Source organism: Dermacentor andersoni, chromosome 8 (genome assembly GCF_023375885.2).
Source record: "Dermacentor andersoni chromosome 8, qqDerAnde1_hic_scaffold, whole genome shotgun sequence".
NCBI classification, from domain to species: domain Eukaryota; kingdom Metazoa; phylum Arthropoda; class Arachnida; order Ixodida; family Ixodidae; genus Dermacentor; species Dermacentor andersoni.
The window spans coordinates 57,136,613-57,149,608 of NC_092821.1; the positions used below are offsets into that span (position 1 = coordinate 57,136,613).

The following is a 12,996-nucleotide window of genomic DNA, read 5'->3' on the forward strand; positions in this document are numbered from 1 at the left end:
GAGTCAGCGTGAACACAAAATCGCCTACACGAGCCTACAGAAGAGAAACATCTATACAGATGCATACGCAAACACAAAAGCTTCGAATTCTCGGCGAGCACATAACAAGACACAGTTTTGCAGACGAGTGCGCGAAGCATAAGTACGTACACATCATGTAGGACATAAATACTCGACAAAATAAAAAGTTCTCATTTATCCCACTTATGTATCAGTGTACATTACTTTATTTTACTCACTTGTTTTATCCTTGTTTTCACGCTGTGATTTCTCCGTTTGGGCGGAAGCTGCAGTATTTGAAGCTTTTTTGTTTGCTCCTCTTGTCACCAATGTATATATTTGGGCTAATAATTCTGATTGTTTAATATGTGTCTGAAAGGACACAAAAGTGTAACATAAACTTAAGGTTGTTGTGTCTTTTAAGGAAATTTCTATAGCGACAAGCGCAATTTATCTGACGCCGCGCTGTTGGCTGGGGGCCAAGTATCTTTTCAATCATCGTCGATCTAATAGCATTAACTCTGCTTCCAACGATAGCCTTGCAGTTTGGTATCTTGACCACTAAAAAAAGAGGTGGTGTACAGGTTTATCCGGATGAATTGTTCAAATACTTTAAAGAAAACAGAGTTTCACTCGGGAAAATACACGCTGTGCTCGAAAAGAAGTCTGCAAGTAAAGTTCTGTTGAGCACGTTCACAATCACAAAACGGGAGTTGAATTCGCACACCTCTTTCTTCATAAAGGTTCTGCAATTGGCCAGCTGCTTTCTGCACTAGCGTGTCCAGCATACAGATTTTCTTAAATTTTCCTTACGAACGATCCTATCATAAGAGCTTTCCTAAATACTGGCCCTGGTATATCAGCAGGGGAGCTCAGGTATACGCGCAGCTAACTGCTTTGTTTTGAAGAAACAAACTGCATATATATTTATTCGAACGCTGCACGACATCGATTCTTCTCAAACACGATTCGCTTATAAATACGGGTGTACGTGCATTCTTTTGTTTCGCTTGTGCCATCGTCAATGGTCTAGAACGTTTAACGTGTTCTACGAACTGCAACACATCGCAGTCGCATTTCACAATGTCAGAGCACTACTAAAGACTCGCCTGGCTAACGTGAGAGCATCTGGCCAGAGTCATTCATCCATAGCACTTCTTTATTACTCATCAAACAGCAGAGATCACCGATGGGTGTCGCTCATGGCGGCTGGAAGGAACTCGGCCACGGCATTTCCCAATGCCTGCTGCACGGCCTTGGAGGTGTCACTGACGGGGTCACTCCTTCCGCCCTCACCCCCATCGCCCTTCTCTGTGGCCACTGCGAAGAGGTGAGTGAAAACCTTGAGTTCAACTCAATGTGGTAAAGAAACTAGGGTATGTAAGTGGGAAATAATATGCGTGAAGCTATACGTGCGACTCATTCTGGATTAGGTTGTATTGCGTCACTCGGGAATCATGGTCATTTGTAGAATTTCTGCATTTATCCCCGTTCTGTTTTCAACTCGAAGTTTTCCTTGCGAATCAGTCTAAGCGTAGTTGACCACGGCCACCTTGCCAAATTCTTCAACACAGTATAGCACATATAAAACGATTTAAGTGGCATAGCCATATTTGCTACAGTTTCAGTCCTGGCGGTGGCCCGATCTGTTCTGTTTGAACTAGCACATTTAAGCTTCAAATGGCAGCTGAACGACCTCACATAAAGAAATACATGCCATCAAGTCCGTAATTCCTTTAATAAAACAAAGCTTGCTTTTTTGGAACGGGGGAAGGGGAGTTGTAGTCCACGTATGATCATTTGTTTGTTGTTAAGAAAAACAGAACAATTCCAATGACAGTGTATTAGCAAAATGTGCTGAGCGTGGAAGCAGTGCGAACCGTGATCATGTGGATCGCGTAGTGGGAGTATCTGCAGGACACTAAGAGATACATACATGCGCGCCAGTGCGAAGCGAAATTACGCGAAATTTTTCTGATGGAGAAAGAACGTGAACAATTGCGAGAGAGTGCTTACTTTGAAATGAAATTACACGTATCATGCGTCCCTTTGTACGGGGTAAGAATTTTAGGTTTCATGTTTTTTTTAATCGCCTGTGGCTATTAGCGCAACTTTTGTCTTTGAGCTTATTTATATAAAAGAGCATTTTGTTAAGAAAGTCAGTGGAACAACAGTGCATTTTCGTTGTTAGTTTGATGGCACATATCTCCAAACTGGTGTCATTCTGGAAATTAATTCAGAGTGGATACGCCTCGCAAACTCACCGGCTACAATTCGTTATTGCAATATTTGCCGTAAGGTAAGTTATTAGTGTGTTAAGCAGTGAATATTTTGTTAAGTAGTTGAACGTGCGTTTCTATTTCTCATTCAAGTAATTTCCACCTCTCAGATTAATGTAGCTCAAGGACTAGAGTTGTCTTATCTGCAACAGACGATTTTTCAATTATTTCAATACAACTTAAAATGACCGCCCCGTAAAGTACGTACATGAAACAATTCAATCACTGTTTCCTGCTCCACTTTACGTTGATTCCAATAAGTGCGTTGGAAAATGCGTAATTTTGTTTCTTGTTTTTGATTTGATTTTGTATAGTGCTCTTTTTATTGGTTACGTATTTTACAGGCCATATTTTGTATATTGTAGTTTAGAAAATGCGTACTCTACGATCAATCCTAATGCCTTACAAGAAGCCTGTCTAATCAAGCGATCCTAACTGCGGCTCGACATGCACAAAGCTGGTGCATTTCGAGCCGCAGTTAGGATCGCTTGCACAAAGCTGGTGCCCAAAGATGGCGCATTAAACAAAGATTCTCGGCATGTTGGCGCCGGAACGATGATTTGATTATGTGGCACCCCATAGTCCAGGTTACTATTTACCACATGAAGCTTTTTTGCCGTGCACCTAAATAGAAATTGAATTTTGCCTTCATCTAGCTAATAATTTCGGTCGAGCAATAACCGTCGACTTATTTCAGCCACAAAACGAAAATTGAAACAACTAAATCATTAGACAGTTTTAGTTTAACGTTTGCAACCAAACGTAAACGCGTTACGTAGGTAAAGAAATAGCGTTGTCATCGCTGCGCATGCTCTGAACATTACTGGGTTTCTGCGATTTGCGCGTGCTATGATAACGTACCTTATTTGGCGAGTTTAACTTTCGGATGTTTACGTACGCTGAGATATATCGTTGTCGAACATGGCGGCACCCATGGATCCCGCTTAAGCGTTAGTTCTCGTGATGGCTGCGCTCTGACTCGCGTTGATTGCCAGTAAGTATTGAAATTAGCTTTCGCTCACTTGAAACGTTAGTTATGAGCGCATAGCGCCTACAATTTCTGAGATCGTTCGGGGATTCTGGAGCCTGTAGATTAACGAGACGCCTCGGCATAGCAACAACAGGATGGTTTCTAATGGATTGTCTGAACTTAAATACGTTTGGCATGAGACACCAGATGGCACCCTGTTTTATAACGTCTTCCTTACGTTTGCGTTCCCGTACGCTGAACTAAAAGTCTTGAACGGACGCTCACCGTAACGTTCCACAAAGGTGGTTACGTTTAGCGTACGTAAGGCGACAATGGCTATATTAAAACTGTCTATTAAATTCATCATTGTGGGATGCCACAGGTATCGTAATACGTTTTCTGAGATGTGGCGGTACTCTGGAGGTAATAGATATCTTGAAAATAGAATCTGCGAGCAAACGTAAACGCATTACGTGAGTAATGAAATCGCGTTGTCCTCACTGCGCATGCTCCGTATCGTATTGGATTTCTTCGGTTTACGTGCGCTACGTTATACCACTGTCAAGCGGGCAAGTTAAGTGCACTTACGGGGAGTGCACTTCGGGACCTTGAGTCACACTTTAGGCAACGCGCTTCTTAACGGGAAAACAGAGTGCACTCGCAGTAAAAAAAAAAAATGGCGACAGACTAAGAGCGCGTTCTTAAAGGGGTAAATTAACAAGGGAAAGCTGCTAAAAAGCGATTGTTTTAAGTACAATTATATATAAAAACAGTCTTCATCTATTTGTCTCAACAAAAAACGAAGATGTTTTATTATAAGTGTGTTGCAAGTCAATGCTGGCCAAGACGAATGCCTAGCCAATACAAAACAACACGGCGGCGTGCGGCAGTTGATCCTGCTCATGATCCTGCTAGAACAGAATATGAGCGAGTATATATGAGCAAAGACGGCGAGTTCGATATTTAGCTACACTGCAAAATGCCACGCACACGGCTCAAAGCACGACTAGCGTGGTCAGCACGCTTTCACACCAAAATAAACACGAACTGAATGAACACGGCGGTGCCGCAGTGCCGCATCATTCTGGCGCCGTTAGTTGCGTACATGATAAATTCGTTTCTTTATTGTGCTGTTTCGCTTCCCGCTAAACACAAATTATATTGTTAAAAGCTGTTCAATAACTGAAATGAACTTTTGTGTCCTTTTTCTATGCATTACATTTTGCGTCGTTGAAAGCGTTGGTGGCGAGGCTAGGCACTCCTTCAAACCGTTGGCGGCGAGGCTACGCACTCGGCCAGCAAAGTGCGTTCCGTGAACGTACTCCGACTTGAGTGCACTCATCTGAGAGTACACTCCGCTGCGACGTTAAGATTTGGGAAAGTGCACTTAAAAACCGAGTGCACTCGCCGTAAGTGCACTTAACTTGCCCGCTTGACAGGGGTATTACTCTTACTTGACAGGGGTTTTGGTGCGGTTAACATAAACCCAGTGTTAACTTATGCTAGGAAAGTGCGTTGTCCAACATGGCAGTACCCGTGTTTCCCACTTCAGCTTGAATTCTTAAGATGGCTACGTTTTAGCTATCGTTCATTGCTCGCAACTGCTGACATTACATTTCGCTTCTTGTGATTTCACCTCAAACTTGGAATCGTTAGGCGATTCCATCGTCCGTAAACCTTACGAGACGTGCAGAAACGACAGAACGGTTGCTACTGGATCGGATTGGCTTGAATATGCATGGCACGAGGCTCCAAGATCCCTCCCTCTATTCGAACGTCTTCCTTAAGCTTGTTCTTACCGTACGTTAAACTGAAATTCTTCAGAAAACGTGCACCGAAACGTCCCGCAACGGTGCTTCCGCTTCACGTACGTAAGGCGACGACTGCTATTCTAAGACTGTATAATAGCTGTAATACTTCTTGTATATCATCGTAGAGGGCCCTGAACCACCCCTTGGACTATGTGAAATAACCTAGTCCGCGGGTAGCATGGTGCTGTGAACATGTCAGCCAAGTTTTGTCGTCGTACGCGGTGCGCGGAGCCTCAACAGGATCGCGAAGTAACTTTTCTCTCAAACACTCTCTCTTCAACAGAAGGCCCTGTCCTTACTCTCTTCTAGAGGTTCTATCTCGCCGGCAGACGCACTATTTTGTCGTTCCCTTTGACAACTGCTATTGCCCTACAGCCGACATCAAACTGCGGTCGGCTACATGGCATAGATACCGCGGCCGCCGCGGGGTGCCGCGACGAGTCCACTGGCTAAGCGCACTGCCTGTCGCTGAGGGCAACAACGTTTCGCTTATGTTTAGTGCAGCTAGACGACCGGCTATGGGCTATGCAGCGGGTCCGGGCAGCGGTGGAAAGGGTATGCCGCACCGCACATAATGCCCGGGTGGCCTGAGCTCGTACTGGCAACCTCGCAGGTCCTTTTCCTATTAAAGTTTTTCCGTCCGTCCGTCCCGTCGTTGGCACCAAAATGAAGTTTGAACTGCGCGCTACGGTGAGAATTAGAAGGCGGAGCGTTGTGGGCACGCCCCACTGCGTCGTAGCCTTCGCAGCGCTAGGCATCGTAGAAGGAACGGGCACAGCGGAGGCCGTGGTCAATTGTCAATAGCTCCTGCTGGACGCATTAGAGTACTTCTTGCGGCCAATTATTTCTGAAATAGCCTATTTACACTTCAAACGACTTTCTACACTTCGATAAAAAGGGGTTCAGGGCCCCTTTATGAGTTAGCTTTAGCTCCGGGGCTCCTATCCAAATATAGGAAAACGGAGAACTTTTTCCATGCAACCACTGCACCGCATTCTATTAGGTTTGTTACATAAAAAAGTTATAAGCTATTGACTGTAAGAAGGAAATAATTTATATGGCAATCAAGTCTTGTACTTGTTGAAAATTACGAAATTTAAAAAAGCAGAATCTATCGAGTTTACAGCCCTATAACGCAGCAAAAAAAAATGACTATATCCCTATTCGGTAAACTTTACTTCATATCATATGTGAAGTAGACAACTGTGGACACCGAAAAATTGAATTGTTAGATACTCCTATGAAATATGCCACTAACTTGCGAATGGAACTTTTTCAAAACCAAACATTTAAGAAATTTCTGTAAGCTGTTAATTCTTGTAGCTTATTCGTCAACGTTAATGTTCTAACGGATGCAGCTTTCAGAAGGGTCGTATATAATTTCGCTTCCGAGTTACGAATTTGGAAAGCTCGTGCCCCTATATTTGTTAACTTATCAATAATTAAAAGCTTTTCTAAATAAATGCCAGGCTTTAAATGAAGATTCCATTTATAACTGTTTCCAGATTTTAAAATTTGTCCTTGAAAGCTAGAAATTTAATTGAAATAAGTCCAGGCGTTTCTTTGTAAAAATATTTCTACATTTGACATATATTTTAATATGCGGCATGGGAGTTGACAAAAACTGAAACTTCTTCTTGACGGGGTACTGACGTGATGTTTTCGACTGTTCATTTGTTTGCTTTCACTGAAGTCCCTAGAGGTCTATTGGCCTCGAGCTCCACCACTGGAAAAGCTGGCGCCACCGTCGGCGTGACGTGGCATGAGGGATCACGTGGACACAGCGGCCGCGTCGGCTGCTTCGGAAGCGCCGAAGCGAGCTGAAAACGAAAGTTTCAAGTCGCACCTGCGCCGCGGTTCTGATTAAGTGGTGCGGCTTTACCGCATTTGGTGTCTGCTTGACAACATCTGAAACTACTATAATAGGTAGTGGCTGCCTTTGGAGGCGTGGAGCATGGTAGGCTACTGCTCGGTGCCGCAGTGCCGGACGCACGCAACGGAGCCCGGTGTCAGCCTTATTCACACGTAGCCACGGGTCAAGGAGCTGCGTGAAGCTTGGCTGGCAGAACTTAAAACCGGCAGACAGCCATAGGCTACGACTCGTGTATGCAGCAAGTACAGACGCGAGGAACATTTTTGCTACGGCGGCGGGATTGCGCGATGTTCGGTGAGTAGCAGAAAACGCGCACCGAGACGCTCGCCCGCGCCCGCTGCCCGGCTAATGTCATGACGGTTTGGTCAGTGAACTTCTTGATGCTAGATACTGACAAGTTCACTGGAACGGAAAGAGAGCGGTAAGACGCACATTATAAAAAGGCACTGCATATATATGGTTATGTTTGTGTTATGGATTAATGCACTGGATTCCGAAAATGAAGCAGAGGGAAATCGCGCGCTGAGAAGACCGATAAACATACAGTGCGACGCAACTTTAGAAATAGAATTGAAATGCCCAAGAATTTAGAAGACAAAAAAAGAAAGATTGAATCGTCGCGACGGCACATCACAGTCGCCGTAGGCGTTGAAGTCTCTATAACGAAATTATTTTTGAACAGTTCTGATAGCGTCCACGCAACAATGGTTGCTAGTGTACTGGAAATATGCTGCGGCCTAAAGCTCACGGCACGGTGCGAAAATGCGCTCACAGCGAAAGCAAAACATTGTGCGTGGACATGCATGCAGATGCGAAGTCGGTCGCCGTGAAACCATGCGATGGCTTCACGCATTGAGGCTTCGTTCTGTTATGCGCCATTTGGTTATACAGACCACCCACTATAAGAACATATTTCACATAGTTTGCGCTCAGCGAGTGCCCACCTTTCACGCAAGAAGCCGGTTCGGGAGATTCCATCGCGGCGACCGCGCGTGGTGGCGTTCACTGTACATATTCGGTAAAGAAATAGCGTCTGTAAACGTTTCTGTGCTTTCAGTTTGCCCAAGATTATTATATCGACAGTCAAAAACTTCCCTCGTTTTGAAAGTACCTACATAAAGGTCCAGGAGGGCTGCCGCGTGGTGTTTTTATTGAGCGCCGTAAGCGAAACCTACGGGGAGCGCGCCGCGTGATCCCCCATACTGCGCAAGGGGGGCGCTTCCGACAGATGGCGACTCCGTAACTCCTCGCCGCCAATACCGTAGAAAAAGAAGGGGGCGAGCCTCAGAGAGGCCCCACTAGTTTTATGTGTTAGCTTTTCTAAAGCCAGCTGCGGCTTCTTTCCCCAGTAACATACTGTGTCCTGATGTCAAGACACAGTATGCGGTCACGTGGGAGCAGGATAGTAGCCGCGTTTACGTGCATACATAGAAGTGCATCGTAATAATTTATCGTACCACATAAGCCCATACGTTACCATTTACATGAATGCGCATTTTCCTGTCCAGCCAGCTAGGGCTTTTTAGTGTGATATTTGAAAGTTAACGTCCTTACACTCCATAAGCATGATTTTTCATTGGCGTGAAGTGCACCTAAAGTAGCGAAAGTACCGAAATGCACCAAATGGCACCCGACACCCTGAAGGTGTCGAGTGCGTGCCTTCAGCTTCTCGTTAATTTTCATATGTGAACAAATCTAGCGACAATTTGTTTGCAGAGACGTACCGTATTATATCAGGATAATAAAATTTCGGGCACGGTGCCGTGCCCCTTAGTAGCCGAGCGCGGCCGCTGCGGCTTCTATATCTTCAAAGTGGACTGGATTCGGTTGACGCCGCTAATAAAGTAACTCACAGATGCTATACCCATTTAGTACTGACAAAGAAGACACTGTAAAAACGCGCATGATGTACTCATGAGTAAAAAAAAAATTGGCTCCAATCCATGCTCTGAAGATGGTTGGCCAGCGAAGCAGTCCTGTCGCCCGATCCGACTGACGAATGAGGCGTAGCCTGGAAGTGCGTCTTGCCGAGCCTGAGTACGAAGCTCTGTGGATACTGACGTTGCTCTACCTTTCATTGCCCATCGTATTTACGCTGCTCGGTGAGAGTTCTTACTACGCGTGGCCTTTTGATAGCGATATCAGAACACAGATGAAATCAATTGCTAGGCGCGTTGCTTTACGTATGAAAGTCTACTTACGTCTCTCCCTGCTTCGCAAACTACAGTTGCCGCTTTCCGACAAATGCTGCTTATGCAACCGTAGTCTTAACCGGGAAGCGTGTGCGGCGAACACTATGAGTGAAGGCGAGCTTTTTGGTCCTTCTCTTCTTTTCGCATGGCGGGCGCCGCCGCGACTATGAGCGTCCGCTTTGGGGCGGGCCGGTGGGTTGGGCTACAAAGCTCTGTTAAGCATGAAATGATTTTAGATCTCGCTGTTAACCACCTTCAAGTGACCTTGAACCAGAATCCAGAGCCGTTATCCGGGCACTCAAACGAAAACAGGCAGTTTTAAAGAACAAAACGAGATAATCCGGGCAAACCGTCAAAAGTTTTAAAAAATGTGGCCTCTGGCACCCAACCTTTTGTAGAGGACCCCGCCACATATGCTAGCTACTTGCCAAAGAAGTTACAAAAGATATAGCTTCCGAGTTCTTCCTAATGTTTGTTCACAATATCACTCAAGTTGTAACTTCTAGTACGCTGAAGCTTTATTTGTCATTTCCAATAGCGACATTCAAAAGGCAAATGCAGGGCACTATACACTTCCTTGTCATCTTTTGACGCCGAGCGCTGAATGCCATCGGTCCGCAAGTTCTGCGGCTCGGGTTTTCCGTCTCCTCTAGAGATGGTGCCACGTTGCATGGCGCCTCCTTCAGACGCTTCTACCCGCCGCGGTTGCTTAGCGCTTATGGTATTGTGGTTGCTAAGCACGGGGTCGCGTGATCAAATCCCCGCCGTGGCGGCCGCATTTCAATGGAGGCGAAATGCAAAAACGCCTGTGGTCCCGCGCATTACTCGTACGGTAAACATCCCTTCATGGTCTAAATTATTCCGGAGTCCCCCGCTATGGCGTGCCTCCTAACCAAATCGTAGTCTCGGCACATAGAACCCCAAAATTCAATTCATTCTGCTACTAGCTGTGTAGTGCGCTCTGCCTCCCTGGCGTCTTTCGGTGCCTGTCGTGCGGCCTTCAGCCGGTTTTCTTGTAGCTTCACAGCGTCCACATGAACCAGCACACAGTATGGCGTGGTGCGGTGTGGTTTGGTGGGGTGTACCGTTGCGAACATGCACTAGTCCCATTTTAAGATTGTGTCTAATATCGTCTCCAACCAATCTGCTTTGCCGGTTGCCATTTCATGATTACATCTACTTTCAATGCCGGCAGAGCTAGCTATATTTATTATTTTGCATATTGTGTTACCTATCTCTTTAAGAAACGACATAATTCACGGCATAAAGTTTTTTGAAGCACTATTGGGTACTTTGTTTTTGTGCGTCTCCGTTGTTTGTGATCTACCTACTTTTCCTCCAGTCGCCTTTTACATGACTCTATTGGGGACAAGTTTAATTTCCCCCTGCTTTCACTGAAACCGAGGGCTTCAAGGAGGCAACGAACTGCTGGGCATATGTCTTCTCATTCTACTTGTTTCCTTTAGCAAGCATACGGCAGCAGGCGTCCTGATTTTGAGGCATCCCTTACCGCTTCATGCATCCCGATTTCGCTTCGGAAGTAAAGAGCTTCCCTTTGAGTTATCACACAAGGTTTCTTTCCCGATTTCGTGTTTTTCCTCTCAGGTACTTACTCATAGCAAGTTTCTTTCCCACTGTCGCCATCCGTGAGATTGGCTCAGCCTCTCTAACTTGGCGTTTGACGTTCTTTTCTTTACGTTCTTCCATATTTCTCAATAGTTCTCCGAAATCAATTTTACTCTGAGATTCCTCCATTCAAAACTTGTCCAGCCCATATCACTTTCCACAGCTTTGTTTGTAGTCTTCCCGTGAGCCACCAATGAGAGGCGTCCAACTGCCCTTTGGTTCTCATCTAGTCCCGATTGTATCCTTGACTTAAAGCTAACGGCCACATTTCTACGTCGTCATACGCTCCGATAATGTCGAAGAAAGCCACATTAACGGTCTCCTTCTTTCTATAGACATTTCGATACAATGTATAAGAACAATTCAATTAATAACAAGACGCCTACCTATTCTGAAGCCATGCTGAACTTCTTCCAATATGCCGTTATTCTCTGCCCATGCTTGCAGGCTCAATTTGTTCGCCTTCATAGTTCACCTGTATAGTACCGACTATGGATACCGCTCTATATGAGTGAATACTGCATTTCCCGCCCCGCTTTATAAATTAATTTCATTCTTGTGACCAAGTGTCTGGTATTCCCCCATCTTGTAAGCTTTTCTCCTCTGCTTTCAGAAGAGCTTCCTAATTTTTTGGACGTAGTTCGGTAATCAGCGGAGTAGTGATGATGATGATGATGATTTATTGGTATCCCCTTTGAAACGAAGCACCGACAAATCGTCCCCTAGCCTGCTTGATTTACTCAGGTAAGCTATCAATCATTTTCCTTCTAGCATTCTTGCATACATCTCTTTAATCTTCCCTACGTACGTTGTGCCGCTGCCTATGTTTGTAATGGGTTCGGTCGTATCAGTCTCTTCCTTGCTTTCTTTCACACCAATACTCTAAATGTCTAATGCTTATCTCGATGGCTGACTGGTTGATACTCCTTTAAATCGAATCACTTCAGGAAGTTTCAAGTTGCGTACTGGTATTGCTGGGTTAATTCCTTCGCATTTCATTAGGATGTGCTGAGTGGTGTCGGGATTTTTGCTGCAGCTTACACATGCCTAATCCAATTGCGAATGTTTTCTCCGGAATGTTTTTCTCCTTAGGCAACTAGCTCGGGCCTCAAATAGCAAGGGACTTATCTTCAGGCTGTCGTACATATTTACCCTTCTAATTTCCTTTTCCTCAATCTTCTAAATCTCCATTTTTTCGGTTCCGTTCTTTGGATCCCATTCGCTTTCTCCGTTTCTCTCACTTTCTTTCTCTTTCTCTCACCTTCTTTCTCTCACCTCTTCCTCCATTCCGTGTCCAAGCTCTTTAGGTACACATACTTGGGCACTTTATCCGCCCGTTTATCTTGATCCATGTTGCTGATTCTTTCTCCAAACATATATTCATCTGCGTTTCTCTCACTTCAAACGAGTCCCAACTGATGTCCCCTTGCAATGTGTCATTTGTCGTTTTACCATGGGCTCCGAAAGCTAACCGGCCCACTGATCTTTTGTTAACTTCCAACCGCGAAAATAAACCCGATTTTATTCCATATTTATCCGAACGCGCGGAGGCGAGTGCCATCTGGTGCTGCTGCAAGGAACCCAGACGCGCACCTCCCGCTGTGATTTGTTGAGTCTTCGCCCAACGACACGACTAATGCATTGAGGGGCAGAGGTGCACAGCGTCTTTCTTAAAAAAAAAAAACGTGCGGCCTGTTCCGTAAGCCGCCATTTTTGATTGCAGGTCCCGCAGTGCGGCAGCTGCCGCCGCCGATTGGTGGACAGGTTAGCGCCGTTCCCCCTAGCGTTGTTTGTGGCATTTGATCTGATAAGCTTTCCTAGCGAGTTACCTTGTTTAAATGGGAAGCGATGCGCTTGATAGTTAACACAATACACTTCTGTCAGATTCATTAAACGCGGCTAGCGACGTTTTGACTTTTCCTCTGGGTCTGTCGGTCACCTCGTAAAGTTCTGCTTATCGTGAGCGCGGATGTACCACAAGAGCGGACAAGCAAGCGAGCCCGATCGAATGTCTAAACGTCGCACTCTCTTGTTCCCACGTGACGACATACTGTGTTCTGACGACATGACACAATATCCGAAACTAGCAGTAGCAATATCGAAACTAGCAGTAGAAATGCTGTCATACTAAATTATTACTGGCGTTGTGAGGCTTATTTTCTGTCACTATTTTTTGTTGGGTTTAGAGGCCCAGGCCTTTCATTTGATGTAAAAAATAAACATTCGAAAAAGATTTTGTCAGTAC

The 12,996-nt window shown here is 45.3% G+C and overlaps 1 protein-coding gene across 1 annotated transcript in view; it reads right to left on the bottom strand.

The window, feature by feature from the left end:
• Positions 1–1,145: 1,145 nt before the first annotated feature.
• Positions 1,146–12,996, bottom strand: part of LOC126526253 (uncharacterized) — a 31,521-nt gene continuing 19,670 nt past the window's right edge. The window contains exon 5 of the mRNA XM_050174165.3: positions 1,146–1,320. Within this exon, the coding sequence (XP_050030122.2) occupies positions 1,184–1,320 (137 nt within the window). The 3' untranslated portion in view covers positions 1,146–1,183. The remainder of the gene's footprint in view (positions 1,321–12,996) is intronic.